The sequence below is a fragment of the Bubalus kerabau genome, chromosome 5 (assembly GCF_029407905.1).
Source record: "Bubalus kerabau isolate K-KA32 ecotype Philippines breed swamp buffalo chromosome 5, PCC_UOA_SB_1v2, whole genome shotgun sequence".
Classification (NCBI taxonomy): Eukaryota; Metazoa; Chordata; class Mammalia; order Artiodactyla; family Bovidae; genus Bubalus; species Bubalus kerabau.
Window position 1 is genome coordinate 130875418 of NC_073628.1, and position 17499 is coordinate 130892916.

Consider the following 17499-nt stretch of genomic DNA (forward strand, 5'->3'; position numbering starts at 1 on the left):
ATAGAACACATTCTTGCAGCCTGTCTTATAGCCATGCTCCCTACCCCTATATTGCCTCTCTTTCCTCTCCCTGCTAACAATCGGTAGCTTGTCCTCTGTATCTGTGAGTCTGTTTCTTTTTTGTTATATTTACTAGTTTGTTGTATTTTTAGATTTTCTATATAAATGATGTCATATGATATTTTGCTTTCTCTGATTTATTAAATATCTTTTTTCTTTCTTGTCAGCCTAGTTATAGCTTTATTTATTTTATCAATCTTCTTCCAAGAACCACAGAGTTTCATTGGTTTTCTGTATTATTTTCTCTTTACAATTTTATTGATCTTTCTCTATGTATGATTATCTTATGTCTCCTTATTTTGAGTTCATTTGCTCTTTCTTTTTTAGTTTTGTAAGGTGGAAGCTTCAATAATTGACTTGAGACTTTTCTTTTTCCTAACACAAATTCATACTATAAATTTCCCTCTAAGCAATGCTTTTGATTATCATACACATTTTGCTATTTTGATATATCATGTTTTTCATTTTTATTCAATTCAGAATATGTTCTAACTTTCCTTGTTACTTAACTATGGGTTATTTATGAGTATCTTTCATAATTTTCAAATATTTGAGAATTTTCTAGACTAGATGTGTTAATTTCTGCGTTTATTCCATTTTGATCAGATAATGTATTCAGAATGATTTTAATTCTTTGGAATGTGGTAGAATATGATCTCCCTTAGAAAATGTTCCCTGCACAGCTGAAAAGAGTAAATATTATCCTGTGCTTGGTGATTGTTTCCTTCCAAGAGTCAAAGCCCCTCTAGCATCTCCTTGCTTCATGTCACTCGAGTGCCTTAAACGTTGTTTTAAAAATATATTTTGTCCAGAGTGTGTCATTATTATCAATGAGAGAGTTAGCCTTTAAAAATCTGCCCTGCCATTGTTTGTAGCCAGAACGCTCAGACATCTTGCAATATAAGGATAAACTTTACTTTTAAGGCAGTGTGTGTTGAGTTTTTTAGTTTTTGAAGCAAAAAATCCCAACTTTTACACACACACACATATTAGTTCACAATGTGTAAACTGGAATGTCAATAACATGTGGGGTGAGGAGTGGGAAACCCCACAACTAGAACTATTTTCTATTCAATTTGGCCTAAATTAAATTAGAAGTCAATGTAAACAGAGGAGGAAACTTGCATGATTGTTTTACTTATTGGAAAAATTATTTACTTATTGGTAAAACTCAATGGACATGAGTTTGAGCAAGCTCCAGGAAATGGTGAAGGACGGAGAAGCCTGGCGTCCTGTAGTCCATGGGGTTGCAAAGAGTCGGACACAGCTAAGTGACTGAACAACAACAAAACTATTTACAAAGTATTCCACAGTATTTATAAATAAAGGAGATAAATGGAAATATGATTACCTTTACATATAGGAGGGTCACTACTCCATTTGTTAGGTTCAATACAAATAAGCTTGTTCTGTCCAACAAGTGAATATTCATCTGGTCCATTTGAAGGATCACAACTATAAGTTATTAATTCGTTATATTCAAATATATTCCTGTAGCTATTGGTGTGTTTTCCATGTTTTATTTTTGGAGGTTGTCCACAATAAATCTCTTAAAAAGGGAAAAAAAGAGCAAACGAAGGCAAAAGAAAGGTGAAAGAGTAAGACAGCATTAGTAAAGTCCTATGTGCTACCTTCAATACGCTCTTTAACTTATGATTTCTAGAAGTTAACTGTGAATCCATTACCCATTTAGAGAAAGTTTCCATGAGAGAATGTATTATCCCAAATTCAACTCATATAGAAATTAACTTTTAAGAACCAAACACATTTCCTTAAATACCTATTAAAGTATCTGTATGAAATTCCTATATTATCTATAAGGACATGCAAAGTTTTGTTCTAGACATAAGAGATGAAAATTTAATGAGAAAATATGCTTGTGGCTACATGGAAACTTACATTACCATATGTAAAATAGGTAGCCAACGGGAATTTGCTGTATGGCCCAGGAAACTCAAACAGGGGCTCTGTATCAACCTAGAGGGGTGGGGTGGGGTGGGGAGGGAGGTGGGAGGGAGTTCCAAAAGGGAGGGGATAGATGTATGCCTATGGCTGATTCATATTGAGGTTTGACAGAAAACATCAAAATTCTGTAAAGCAATTATCCTTCAATTAAAAAAAATTAATTAATTTAAAAATAATAATAAAATCCACCACTAGCTAAGAAATTCTTTATAATTTATAAACATATCCATTCACTAGATCAGAGGTTCACCATAATACCAAAATACTGTCTTACTTCACTGTCATCCTTGTAACTGTATGGTGAAATTTCCCAGAATCTACAAATTGCGTGAATTTGAAACAGACCGAATCCAGATGTCTTCCTTTAAGCCAGATATTTGCAAAAAAAAAATGTAAAACACTGCCACTGTTTTCACTGTTTTGGAAACTTTTTATTTTTTCATAAAAATATGGTGTATATGTTAACATGTATTGACTTTATACAAGTCTCAAAATTGATTTAATAAAAAATGATTTTAAAAACTTTCATTCTAATTTCAATAAAATGAATACCAGTAGACATAAATCACACAAAGAAACAGTTTCCCAGGTGGCGCTAGTAGTAAGAACCCGTCTGCCAATACAGGAGACATAAGAGACGCAGGTTCATCCTCCGGGTGGGGAAGATCCCAAGGAGGGTGGCAAGGTAACCCACTCTAGCACTCTTGTCTGGAGAATCCCAGGGTGGGCTACAGTCCATAGGATCGCAGAGTTGGACACGACTGAAGCAACTTAGCACAGCAAGGCACATAAAGAAAAGCTCTTTGGGATAATTGCTGATTTAAAAGCAAAAACACTTTTGATTTCTCCTTCATATTTGAATGAGATCCTTGCTGGGTACAATAATCTGGGCTGTAGGTTATTTTCTTTCATCACTTTAAGTATGTCTTGCCATTCCCTCCTGGCTTGGAGAGTTTCTATTGAAAGATCAGCTGTTATCCTTATGGGAATTCCCTTGTGTGTTATTTGTTGTTTTTCCCTTGCTGCTTTTAATATTTGTTCTTTGTGTTTGATCTTTGTTAATTTGATTAATATGTGTCTTGGAGTGTTTCGCCTTGGGTTTATCCTGTTTGGGACTCTCTGGGTTTCTTGGACTTGAGTAATTATTTCCTTCCCCATTTTAGGGAAGTTTTCAACTATTATCTCCTCAAGTATTTTCTCATGGTCTTTCTTTTTGTCTTCTTCTTCTGGGACCCCTATGATTTGAATGTTGTAGCGTTTAATATTGTCCTGGAGGTCTCTGAGATTGTCCTCATTTCAATTCGATTTTCTTTTTTCCTCTCTGATTCATTTATTTCTACCATTCTATCTTCTAATTCACTAATCCTATCTTCTGCCTCTGTTATTCTACTATTTGTTGCCTCCAGAGTGTTTTTGATCTCATTTATTGCATTATTCATTATATATTGACTCTTTTTTATTTCTTCTAGGTCCTTGTTAAACCTTTCTTGCATCTTCTCAATCCTTGTCTCCAGGCTACTTATCTGTGATTCCATTTTGATTTCAAGATTTTGGATCAATTTCACTATCATTATTTGGAATTCTTTATCAGGTAGATTCCCTATCTCTTCCTCTTTTGTTTGGTTTGGTGGGCATTTATCCTGTTCCTTTACCTGCTGGGTATTCCTCTGTCTCTTCATCTTGTTTAAATTGCTGAGTTTGGCGTGTCCTTTCTGTATTCTGGCAGTTTGTGAAGTTCTCTTTATTGTGGTGTTTCCTCACTGTGTGTGGATTTGTACAGGTGGCTTGTCAAGGTTTCTTGGTTAGTGAAGCTTGTGTCAGTGTTCTGGTAGGTGGAGTTGGATTCTTCTCTCTGGAGTGCAATGAAGATGCAGAGAAAGCCTTTGACAAAATTCAACATCCATTTATGATAAAAACTCCCCAGAAAGCAGGAATAGAAGGAATATACCTCAACATAATAAAAGCTATATATGACAAACCCACAGCAAACATTATCCTCAATGGTGAAAAATTGAAAGCATTTCCTCTAAAGTCAGGAACAAGACAAGGGTGCCCACTTTCACCATTACTATTCAACATGGTTTTGGAAGTTTTGGCCACAGCAATCAGAGCAGAAAAAGAAATAAAAGGAATCCAAATTGAAAAAGAAAAAGTAAAACTCTCACTGTTTGCAGATGACATGATCCTCTACATAGAAAACCCTAAAGACTCCACCAGAAAATTACTAGAACTAGTCAATGAATACAGTAAAGTTGCAGGATATAAAATCAACACACAGAAATCCCTTGCATTCCTATACACTAATAATGAGAAAATAGAAGGAGAAATTAAGGAAACAATTCCATTCACCATTGCAACGAAAAGACTAAAATACTTAGGAATATATCTACCTAAAGAAACTAAAGACCTATATATAGAAAACTATAAAACACTGGTGAAAGAAATCAAAGAGGACACTAACAGATGGAGAAATATACCATGTTCATGGATTGGAAGAATCAATATAGTGAAAATGAGTATACTACCCAAAGCAATCTATAGATTCAATGCAATCCCTATCAAGCTATCAACAGTATTCTTCACAGAGCTAGAACAAATAATTTCACAATTTGTATGGATATACAAAAAACCTCGAATAGCCAAAGCAATCTTGAGAAAGAAGAATGGAACTGGAGGAATCAACCTGCCTGAGTTCAGGCTCTACTACAAAGCCACAGTCATCAAGACAGTAAGGTACTGGCACAAAGACAGAAATATAGATCAATGGAACAAAATAGAAAGCCCAGAGATAAATCCACGCACATATGGACACCTTATCTTTGACAAAGGAGGCAAGAATATACAATGGATTAAAGACAATCTCTTTAACAAGTGGTGCTGGGAAAACTGGTCAACCACTTGTAAAAGAATGAAACTAGAGCACTTTCTAACACCATACACAAAAACAAACTCAAAATGGATTAAAGATCTAAACATAAGACCAGAAATTATAAAACTCCTAGAGGAGAACATAGGCAAAACACTCTCTGACATATATCACAGCAGGATCCTCTATGACCCACCTCCCAGAATATTGGAAATAAAAGCAAAAATAAACAAATGGGACCTAATTAAACTTAAAAGCTTCTGCACATCAAAGGAAACTATAAGCAAGGTGAAAAGACAGCCTTCAGAATGGGAGAAAATAATAGCAAATGAAGCAACAGACAAACAACTAATCTCAAAAATATACAAGCAACTCCTACACCTCAATTCCAGAAAAATAAATGACCCAATCAAAAAATGGGCCAAAGAACTAAATAGACATTTCTCCAAAGAAGACATACAGATGGCTAACAAACACATGAAAAGATGCTCAACATCACTCATTATCAGAGAAATGCAAATCAAAACCACTATGAGGTACCATTTCACACCAGTCAGAATGGCTGCTATCCAAAAGTCTACAAGCAATAAATGCCAGAGAGGATGTGGAGAAAAGGGAACCCTCTTACACTGTTGGTGGGAATGCAAACTAGTACAGCCACTATGGAGAACAGTGTGGAGATTCCTTAAAAAACTGGAAAGAGAACTGCCTTATGATCCAGCAATCCCACTGCTGGGCATACACACTGAGGAAACCAGAAGGGAAAGAGACACGTGTACCCCAATGTTCATCGCAGCACTGTTTACAATAGCCAGGACATGGAAGCAACCTAGATGTCCATCATCAGATGAATGGATAAGAAAGCTGTGGTACATATACACAATGGAGTATTACTCAGCCATTAAAAAGAATACATTTGAATCAGTTCTAATGAGGTGGATGAAACTGGAGCCTATTATACAGAGTGAAGTAAGCCAGAAAGAAAAACACCAATACAATATACTAACACATATATATGGAATTTAGAAAGATGGTAACAATAACCCTGTATATGAGACAGCAAAAGAGACACTGATGTATATAACAGTCTTTTGGACTCTGTGGGAGAGGGAGAGGGTGGGATGATTTGGGAGAATGGCATTGAAATATGTATAATATCATATATGAAATGAGTCGCCAGTCCAGGTTCAATACACGATACTGGATGCTTGGGGCTGGTGCACTGGGACAACCCAGAGGGAGGGTATGGGGAGGGAGGAGGGAGAAGGGTTCAGGATGGGGAACACATGTATACCTGTGGCAGATTCATTTTGATATGTGGCAAAACCAATACAATATTGTAAAGTTAAATAAAATAAAATTAAAAAAAAAAAAAAAAAAAATAAAAGCAAAAACAGATCCTGAGGCCAAAAAGTTTGAACATTCTTGATCTAAATTCTAAAGTGAGAATTTACTTACTTTCACAGTGTGGAATTGTATCACTCCAAGACACATTCTCTCCAATAAGGTTACAAATTATAATAGGTTTTCCTCTTAAGAAATAACTAAATAGAAAAAAGAAAAGGTTATTGTTTCTTTAACAGCACACATAATAATGAAAACTTGTATCTGGCTGTTTTTCTATACTCTAGTACTTGGAGGGAGACGTTTCTTAAGTGACATGGTAAAAATGAAAGTGCTAACCAAGTCTGCAATTCTAATCAAATAAAGAGTTATTGCCTGTGAACACACATTGGCCCACAGCAAAAAGCCTCCATGACTCTGTCATGCTGTCAGGCTGGCATCTTTGCTCTCTCTGGCAAATGCATCACTTTCACCTCTAAGCTTTTGCTCCCACCACTGTATTCAGTTAGAACTGAGAAAGAGACCAGGCTCTAGAGCTTGCCTGCCTGGATTCAAGTTCTAGTTGCATGAAGGACTTGTTATTTGAGCTTGGGAAAGTCTTTTACTGATTTTCTTGTTCAATTTCCTCATCTATGTAAACGACACAATAGCATACCTAATGGGATTGTTTAGAGAATAAGGTAGCATCTGACACATAGTGAGTACTGGGTAAGTTTTAGCTCTTTTTAATATTCTTTAGATCAGAATATCTTCCTAGCAACAGCTTAGGACTGCTACTTAATGCAATCTTCTCTTAATCTTTTCTGATAATTTAAATTCACAGTGCTCTCTCCTCCCTCTGGACTCTCATTGTAATGATCATAAATAATTTTATGTATTCAGCACTTCTTATTTACTATTTTGCTTTAATATATTATACTAGTATATATTGTGTTTCATTTTTTTTTTTTTTTTTGAGAAGAGTCTATGCTCTAAGTTTTTGGAACCTCTCAAAGTGCTTAATAGGCTCTCTGTATCTATGAGAGAATGTTCTAATATTTTTATTTGATCAATTTAAAATTAATCAGTGAAACTGCTTGCACAAGGTTCTAGTAGACTTCTCCATCAAGTTGCCCTCATTTTTTGTATATTGTAGTGTTTTAGGAGAGGACTTGGGGAAGGTGGCAGAGTTGGAGGCACTAGGAATCTGTCTCCATAACTTGACAAAAACTGCAAGGGCAGAGTCTGCCTGATGTCACTATTTTTGGACTTTGGAGTCTGTTGAAGAATTGTAAGTTCCAGAGGAAAACTCAGACAGGAAAATCACATTCGTTTCAGTCAGTTTTAGCTCTTAGGAAAATAGCAGCTACCCATTCCCACTCTCAGCAGTGTAGCAGGCAGCTGTGCATGTGTTCCTGAGCAGCTCACACACAGATTGCATGAGGCAGAGTACCCAGAAAGGACTGTCCTCCAAGAACCAAGGATTTGTACTCTGATCGCTGACTTTCGCTCCTGATCACAGGAAATGGTGGGTAGCCATTGTTGTCATGTCTTGCTGATGCTTGCAAGACCCTTCCTTGTTGGCTGAAGTGAATTACATGGGATTTAAAGATCAAGCACCATTTGCTTCCAATTTGATTTTTGCTTTCAACTTCATTTTAATGCTTCAGAAGCCAATAATTAAAGATTAGACATTCAAAAATAATTGCATATGAGGGGAAATTTAGAAAGTAAGTGTGCATATTCAGGGAAAAACTCAGAAATGGCCTGAGAAGACCTTCAGCTTACAATGCAGGCTGATTGCTGGCAGAGAAATATCCTACAGAAATCAAAAAACAATAACAAAAACTGCAATGTCCAGGGAAAGGGGAGGATCTGACTTCCAAAGTTACCATATTATTAAATTCCAATGTCCAGTATCCCACAAAAAATCACCAGGCATACAAAGAAACAGGAAAGTATGGCCCATTCAAAATAAAAATAAAATTAAATGAACAGAAACTGCTCCTGCAAAACATCTGATGACAGATAGATTAGATAAGGACTATCTTAAATATGCTCAAACAACTAAAGAAAGATGTGCAGAAAATCAAGAAAATGATGTATGAGCGAAGCAGAACAGTCATAAGGAGAATGCTCATGTGTGCCTGCTCAGTTGTGTCTGACTGTGACCCCATGGACTGCAGCTTTCCAGGCTTCTCTGCCATGAAATTTTCCAGGCAAGAACACTGGAGTCAGTTGGCATCTCCTACTCCAGGGTATCTTCCCAACCCAGGGATCCATCCCTCGTCTCTCATGTCTCCTGCATTGACAGGCAGATTCTTTACCACTGTGCCACCTAGGAAGCCCATCATGAGGAGACAGATAACCTAAGAAGAAATCAAGAAGGAATTCTGGGCCTAAAGTACAATACCTGGTATAAAAAATTCAGTAGAGGGATTTAAAGAAAATTTGAGCAGGCAGAAAGAAGAATTGGTGAACCTAAATATAGAATGGGGGAAGTTACTGAATCTGAGCAACAGAAAGAAAAAAGAGTAAAGAAAAATGAGCAGTCCCTAAAGGACTTGTGTGACATCATCAAGCGGATCATACACACCGTGGGACTCTCAGAGGGAGAGGAGAGATAGAAAGCGACAGAGAGAACATTTTAACAATAATGGCAGACCACTTCCAAAATTTGATGAGAAACACAAATACAATCAAGAAGGTCAACAACTTCCAGGTAAAAAGAACTTAAAGAAGTCCACACTAAGACACATAATAATCAAACTCTCAAAAGACAAAGACAGAGCAGCTAAGACGGCAGAGGAGAAGGACCCTAAACTCACATCCTCTAACAAGAATACCAAAATCACAACAATCTACAGGACAATCATCATCGAAAAAGACCGAAGCCTAACAGAAGAGGTGCCCTAGAGCTAGAAACAAAAAGATGGAACTACAAAGAGACTGGTAGGAGGGCATATTAGGAATATAATCAAATCCCATTCCCTTAGGTGGGTGCCCCACAAATTGGAGAATAATTATAGAGGTTTTACCACTAGAGCGAGTTCTGAGTCCCAGTGAAGTGCCCCTAACCCAAGACTCCAGCACTGGGAAGAGGAGATCCCAGAGCATTTGGCTTTGAAAGCCACCAGAGCTTGATTACAGGAGCTCACAGGACTGGGAGAAACAGAGACTTCACTCTAAAAGGGTACACAAAAGTCTCATAGACACCGGGAACAAAGGCAAAAGCAATAACTTCATAGGATCCTGGATCAGAACTACCTATGGATCTTGAAAGGTGTCCTGAGGAAGCAGGGGGTGGCTGTGATTCACTCTGGGAATATAGACATTGGTGGCAGATATACAGGACTTCTCAGACGGTCCAGCAATGAATCTACCTGTCAGTGTAGGAGATGCAGGTGGATCCCTGGGTTTGGGGAGATCCCCTGGAGAAGAGAATGTTAGTACACTCCAGTAGTCTTGCCTGGGAAAGTCCATGGATGAGAGGGTAACAGATAGGAAGGCCAGGAGTCTCCAAATGGAGGAAATAGCCTGCAAGTGTCAGACATTTTTCTCTCTCTTAAGCGACAGGAGGAAACAAACTAGCAATATTTTTTTCCTTCTCTATACAAATTTAAAGAGAGGTTTCTCTTAAAATACTGTGTTGCCATAATGACACTAGAGATAACCAATGCCTTTTTCTTATGGAAATGTTTGTCTTAAGCTATGCTAATGTACTACGCCTTTACCCCAAACTCTGTCTCCAAGTCGGTTCCGCCTCTTGGCCCAAAACCTACTTGACAAACCAGTATGTTATACTCAGATATTGTTCCCCTAATCTATGTAAATGAAACTATTTGTATGGTGGTCTGTCCTTCTTTAAGATTCAAGTTAATTATTTTATGGCCCAAGATAAACCATTTGGTGCCATTCTAAATTTTAAGACATTCCTTTCTTTCATTAACAGACTGCTAGTGACTATATAACATCCAGCTGAAGACTAGCAAGGGGGTACTCTTTCTGCCCCCTTCTGATGCCTATGTCAGAAGCTTTCTCTATCTCCTTTATACTTTAATAAAACTTTATTACACAAAAGCTCTGAGCGATCAAGCCTTGTCTCTGGCCCCGGATTGAATTCTTCTCCTCCGGGAGCCAAGAATCCTGGTGTATTCGCGTGATTCAACAACAACCTTTCATAGACAGAGGAGCCTGGAGGGCTACAGCCCACGGGGTCGCAAAGTTGAACACGACCGAGCACACGTGCATGGCAGGTATATCAGGGAATATTCATCTATGTGAGCTCTCCCAGAGGCTGATATTTTGGCACCAAGACCTGGCCCCACCCAGCAGTCTGTAGGATCCAGTGCTGGAAACACCTCAGGCCAAACAACAAATGAGCATGAGCAGACAGGCTGCCTAAAGACTTCCTGAGCCCACAGCCACATTTGGGCTTCCCTTGTGGCTCAGCTGGGAAAGCATCTGCTCACAATGCAGGAGACCTGGGTTCAATCCCTGGACTGGGAAAATCCCCTGGAGAAGGAAAAGGCTAGCCACTCCAGTATTCTGGCCCAGAGAATTCCATGTACTGTATAGATCATGGGGTTGCAAAGAGTCAGACATGACTGAGTGACTTTCACTTTCACTTCACTAGACATGACCCTGCCCAACAGAGGACCAAGATCCAGCTCCAGTGGCCATGGGGCTGACACTAGAAGCAAGAAAATTACAGCCCTGCAGCCTGCAGATTGAGTCTACAAGTGCAGGCCAGCTCATCCTGCGCCCTTGAGTGATGAGAGGGGAGTGCACTGCTGGGATGCTTTGAACATTTCCTACAGAGGGTCACTTCTCCAAAATCAAAAAAGAGTAACCAACTTACCACATGCAAAAAATACAAATAGCAAATTAAAGAAAATGAAAACAGAAAAATATATTTCAGATGAAGCAACAAGATAAAACCCCAGAAGAACTAATTGACATGGAGAAATGGAATCTACCCAAGAAAGAGTTCAGAGTAATGATAGTAAATATGACCTTCAAAGCATCCCAGCAGTGCACTCCCCTCTCATCACTCAAGGGCGCAGGATGAGCTGGCCTGCACTTGTAGACTCAATCTGCAGGCTGCAGGGCTGTAATTTTCTTGCTTCTAGTGTCAGCCCCATGGCCACTGGAGCTGGATCTTGGTCCTCTGTTGGGCAGGGTCATGTCTAGTGAAGTGAAAGTGAAAGTCACTCAGTCATGTCTGACTCTTTGCAACCCCATGATCTATACAGTACATGGAATTCTCTGGGCCAGAATACTGGAGTGGCTAGCCTTTTCCTTCTCCAGGGGATTTTCCCAGTCCAGGGATTGAACCCAGGTCTCCTGCATTGTGAGCAGATGCTTTCCCAGCTGAGCCACAAGGGAAGCCCAAATGTGGCTGTGGGCTCAGGAAGTCTTTAGGCAGCCTGTCTGCTCATGCTCATTTGTTGTTTGGCCTGAGGTGTTTCCAGCACTGGATCCTACAGACTGCTGGGTGGGGCCAGGTCTTGGTGCCAAAATATCAGCCTCTGGGAGAGCTCACACAGATGAATATTCCCTGATATACCTGCCATGCACGTGTGCTCAGTCGTGTTCAACTTTGCGACCCCGTGGGCTGTAGCCCTCCAGGCTCCTCTGTCCATGGACTTTCCCAGGCAAGACTACTGGAGTGTGTTACCATTTTCTTCTCCAGGGGATCTTCCTAACCCAGGGATCAACCAAAAGTAGGAAGTCAAGAAACACCTGGAGTAACCGGCAAATTTGGCCTCGGAATATGGAATGAAGCAGGGCAAAGACTAATAGAGTTTTGCCAAGAAAAAGCACTGGTCATAGCAAACACCCTCTTCCAACAACACAAGAGAAGACTCTATACATGGACATCACCAGATGGTTAACACCAAAGTCAGACTGATTATATTCTTTGCAGCCAAAGATGGAGAAGCGCTTTACAGTCAACAAAAACAAGACCAGGAGCTGACTGTGGCTCAGATCATGAACTCCTTATTGCCAAATTCAGGCTTAAATTGAAGAAAGTAGGGAAAACCACTAGACCATTCAGGTATGACCTAAACCAAATCCCTTATGATTATACAGTGGAAGTGAGAAATAGATTTAAGGGCCTAGATCTGATAGAGTGCCTGATGAACTATGGAATGAGGTTCGTGACATTGTACAGGAGACAGGGATCAAGACCATCCCCATGGAAAAGAAATGCAAAAAGCAAAATGGCTGTCTGGGGAGGCCTTACAAATAGCTGTGAAAAGAAGAGAAGAAAAAAGCAAAGGAGAAACGGAAAGATATAAGAATCTGAATGCAGAGTTCCAAAGAATAGCAAGAAGAGATGAGAAAGCCTTCCTCAGCGATCAATGCAAAGAAATAGAGGAAAACAACAGAATGGGAAAGACTAGAGATCTCTTCAAGAAAATTAGAGATACCAAGGGAACATTTCATGCAAAGATGGGCTCGATAAAGGACAGAAATGGTATGGACCTAACAGAAGCAGAAGATATTAAGAAGAGATGGCAAGAATACACAGAAGAACTGTACAAAAAAGATCTTCATGACCCAGATAATCAGGATGGTGTGATCACTGACCTAGAGCCAGACATCCTGGAATGTGAAGTCAAAGGGGCCTTAGAAAGCATCACTATGAACAAAGCTAGTGGAGGTGATGGAATTACAGTTGAGCTATTTCAAATCCTGAAAGATGATGCTGTGAAAGTGCTGCACTCAATATGCCAGAAAATCTGGAAAACTCAGCAGTGGCCACAGGACTGGAAAAGATCAGTTTTCATTCCAATCCCAAAGAAAGGCAATGCCAAAGAATGCTCAAACTACCACACAACTGCACTTATCTCACACGCTAGTAAAGTAATGCTCAAAATTCTCCAAGCCAGGCTTCAGCAATATGTGAACCGTGAACTTCCTGATGTTCAAGCTGGTTTTAGAAAAGGCAGAGGAACCAGAGATCAAATTGCCAACATCTGCTGGATCATGGAAAAAGCAAGAGAGTTCCAGAAAAACATCTATTTCTGCTTTATTGACTATGCCAAAGCCTTTGACTGTGTGGATCACAATAAACTGTGGAAAATTCTGAAAGAGATGGGAATACCAGACCACCTGACCTGCCTCTTGAGAAACCTATATGCAGGTCAGGAAGCAACAGTTAGAACTGGACATGGAACAACAGATTGGTTCCAAATAGGAAAAGGAGTTCGTCAAGGCTGTATATTGTCACCCTGCTTATTTAACTTATATGCAGAGTACATCATGAGAAATGCTGGGCTGGAAGAAGCACAAGTTGGAATCAAGATTGCCGGGAGAAATAACAATAACCTCAGATATGCAGATGACACCACCCTTATGGCAGAAAGTGAAGAGGAACTCAAAAGCCTCTTGATGAAAGTGAAAGTGGAGAGTGAAAAAGTTGGCTTAAAGCTCAACAATCAGAAAATGAAGATCATGGCATCTGGTCCCACCACTTCATGGGAAATAGATGGGGAAACAGTGGAAACAGTGTCAGACTTTATTTTTCTGGGCTCCAAAATCACTGCAGATGGTGACTGCAGCCTTGAAATTAAAAGATGCTTACTCCTTGGAAGGAAAGTTATGACCAACCTAGAGAGCATATTTAAACGCAGAGACATTACCTTGCCAACAAAGGTTCATCTAGTCAAGGCTATGGTTTTTCCAGTGGTCATGTATGGATGTGAGAGTTGGACTATGAAGAAGGCTGAGCACCAAAGAATTGATGCTTTTGAAGTGTGGTTTTGGAGAAGACTCTTGAGAGTCCCTTTGACTGCAAGGAGATGCAACCAGTCCATTCTGAAGGAGATCAGCCCTGGGATTTCTTTGGAAGGAATGATGCTGAAGCTGAAACTCCAGTACTGTGGCTACCTCACGCGAAGAGTTGACTCATTGGAAAAGACTGATGCTGGGAGGGATTGGGGGCAGGAGGAGAAGGGGACGACAGAGGATGAGATGGCTGGATGGCATCACTGACTTGATGGATGTGAGTCTGAGCGAACTCTGGGAGGTGGTGATGGACAGGGAGGCCGGGTGTGCTGTGATTCATGGGGTCACAAAGAGTCGGACAGGACTGAGGGACTGAACTGAACTGAACTGAGTAAATATGACCAAAGAACTCAGGAGAACTGGATGCACAAAGTGAAAAATTAGACATTTTTAACAAAGAATTAGAAAACTTAAAGAAAAACCAATACAATTAAAGAATACAATAACTGAAATGAAAACTACACTAGAAGGAATCAATAGTAGAGTAAATGAGGCAGAAGGACTGGTTGAACTGAGGGACTGAACTGAATTGAACTACAAGAGACAAAGAAGGACACTATATAATGAGCAAAGAATCAATCCAAGAAGAAAAATATAACAGTTTAAATACATATGCACCCAATATAGGAGCATCTCGGTACATATGACCAAGTGCTAACAGCCAAAAAGGGAAAATTGACAGTAATACAGTAATAGTAGGGCACTTTAACACCCTACTTACATCAATGGATAGATCATCCAGACAGAAAATTAATAAGGAAACAAGAGCCATAAGTGACATGTTGAACTAGATGGACTTAATTGATATTTATAGAGCATTTCATCCAAGAACAGCAGAATACACATTCTTTTCAAGTACACATGGAACACTCTCCAGCATAGATCACATGCTGGGCCAAAAAGCAATTCCTGCTAATTTAAGAAAACTGAAATCATACCAACCATCTTTTTCAACCATGACCCTCAGTTCAGTTCAGTTCAGTTCAGTTGCTCAGTTGTGTCTGACTCTTTGCGACCCCATGAATCGCAGCACACCAGGCCTCCCTGTCCATCACCAACTCCCGGAGTTCACTCAAACTCACGTCCATCGAGTCAGTGATGCCATCCAGCCATCTCATCCTCTGTCGTCCCCTTCTCCTCCTGCCCCCAATCCCTCCCAGCATCAGAGTCTTTTCCAATGAGTCAACTCTTTGCATGAGCTAGCCAAAGTATTGGAGTTTCAGCTTTAGCATCAGTCCTTCCAATGAACACCCAGGACTGATCTCCTTTAGAATGGACTGGTTGGATCTCCTTGCAGTCAAAGGGACTCTCAAGAGTCTTCTCCAACACCACAGTTCAAAAGCATCAATTCTTCGGCGCTCAGCCTTCTTCACAGTCCAACTCTCACATCCATACATGACCACTGGAAAAACCATAGCCTTGACTAGACAGACCTTTGTTGGCAAAGTAATGTCTCTGCTCTTTAATATGCTATCTATCTATGACTCTATGAGGTCAGAAATCAACTATAAGGGAAAAAAAAACTGCAAAAAACACAAGAATGTGGAGGCTACATGGTTTGCTACAGAACAACCAATGAATCACTGAAGAAACCAAAGAGGAAATATTTTTAAAATACATAGACACAAATGAAAATGAAAACATGATCTAAAGCCTATGGGCTGCAGCAAAAGCAGTAGTAAGAGGGAATGTTACAGTGATACAAACTTACCTCAGGAAACAAGAAATATCTCAAATAAACAACCTAACATTACACTTAAAGCAACTAGAGAAAGAAGAATAAATAAAAGTCAAAGTCAATAAAAAGAAGGAAATCATAAGATAAGAGCAGCAACAAACGAAAGAGACTTTGAAAACAGTTCCAATAAGATGCATGAAACTGGAGCCTATTATACAGAGAGAAGTAAGTCAGAGAGAAAAACACCAATACAGTATATTAACTCATATATATGGAATTTAGAAAGATGGTAACAATGACCCTATAAGCAAAACAGCAAAAGAGGCACAGATACAAAGAACAGACTTTTGGACTCTGTGGGAGAAGGCAAGGGTGGGATGATTTGAGAGAATAGCATTGAAACATGTATATTACCGTATGTGGAATAGATGACCACTCCAAGCTCGATGCATGAACCAGGGCGCTCAAAGTCGGTGCACTGGGACAACCCAGAGGGATGGGATGGGGAGGGAGGTGGAAGGGGGGTTCAGGATGGGGGACACATGTACACCCATGGCTGATTCATGTCAATGTATGGCAAAACCACCACAACATTGTAAAGTAATTAGCCTCCAATTTAAATAAATAAATTTTAAAAAAATAGAAAAGACCAATGAAACTAAAAGCTGCTTCTTTGAAAAGATAAAGAAATTGATAGATTTTTAGCCAGACTCATCAAGAAAAAAGAGGAGAGGGCCCAAATCAATAGAACCAGAAAGGGAAAAGAACTTACAACCAACACATCAGAAATACAAAGGATCACAAAAGACTACTACAAGCAACTATCTGCCACTAAAATGGACAATCTACTGTAGAAGAAATGGAAATATTCTTAGAAAGAGATAATCTCCCAAGACTGAACCAAGACGAAATAGAAAGTAAGAACAGACTAATCACCAGTACTGAAATTGAATCAGTAATTTAAAAATTCCCAAAAAGCAAAATATTCCAGGACCAGATGGCTTCACAGGTGAATTCTACCAAACATCCATCCATCTTTCTGAAACTATTCCAAAAATTTGCAGAAGAAAGAACAGTTCCAAACGTATAAGACAGCATCACCCTAATACCAAAACCAGATATCACACAAAAAAGAAAATTTTTTGTCAATCACTGATGAAAATATAAATGAAAATTCTCAACAAAATACTAGCAGACCAACTCCAACAATACATTAAAAGGATTATACATCATGATCCACTGAGATTTATCCCAGGGATATGATTTTTAAATACTCATTAATCAACCAGTGCATTACACCATATTAACAAATTGAAGAACAAAAACCATGTGATCCTTTCAATAGATGCAGAAAAAACTTCTGATAAAATTCAATATCCATTTATGATTTAAAAAATCCTCTTCAGAAAGTGAGCTTAGAGAAAACATGGCTCAACATAATAAGGCCATATATGACAAATTCACAGCTAATATCATACTCAATGATGAAAATGGATAACATTTTCTCTAAGATCAGGAAAAATACCAGCATGCCCACTCCTATCACTTTAATTTAACCTAGTTTTGGAAGTTCTGGCCACAGGAAATGGAGAAGAAAAATGAATAAAAAGAATCCAAATTGGAAAAGAAGTAAAACCATCACTGTTTGCAGATGATGTGATGCTATACATAGAAAATCCTAAAGACACTACCAGAAAACTACTAGAGCTCATCATTGAATTTTGAAAAGTTGCTGAATACTAAATTAATATACAGAAATTGTTGCACTTCTATACTCTAGCAATGAAATATCAGAAAAAGAAATTAAGGA

The 17499-nt window shown here is 39.0% G+C and overlaps 1 protein-coding gene across 1 annotated transcript in view; it reads right to left on the bottom strand.

Annotated features, from left to right (window-relative positions):
* LOC129653434 (membrane cofactor protein-like) overlaps positions 1–17499 on the bottom strand; it is a 48032-nt gene that overhangs the window by 18491 nt on the left and 12042 nt on the right. The window contains exons 4-5 of the mRNA XM_055583133.1: positions 6350–6435; positions 1412–1609 (exon numbers count right to left, since the gene is read on the bottom strand). Of these exons, the coding sequence (XP_055439108.1) occupies positions 1412–1609; positions 6350–6435 (284 nt within the window). The remainder of the gene's footprint in view (positions 1–1411; positions 1610–6349; positions 6436–17499) is intronic.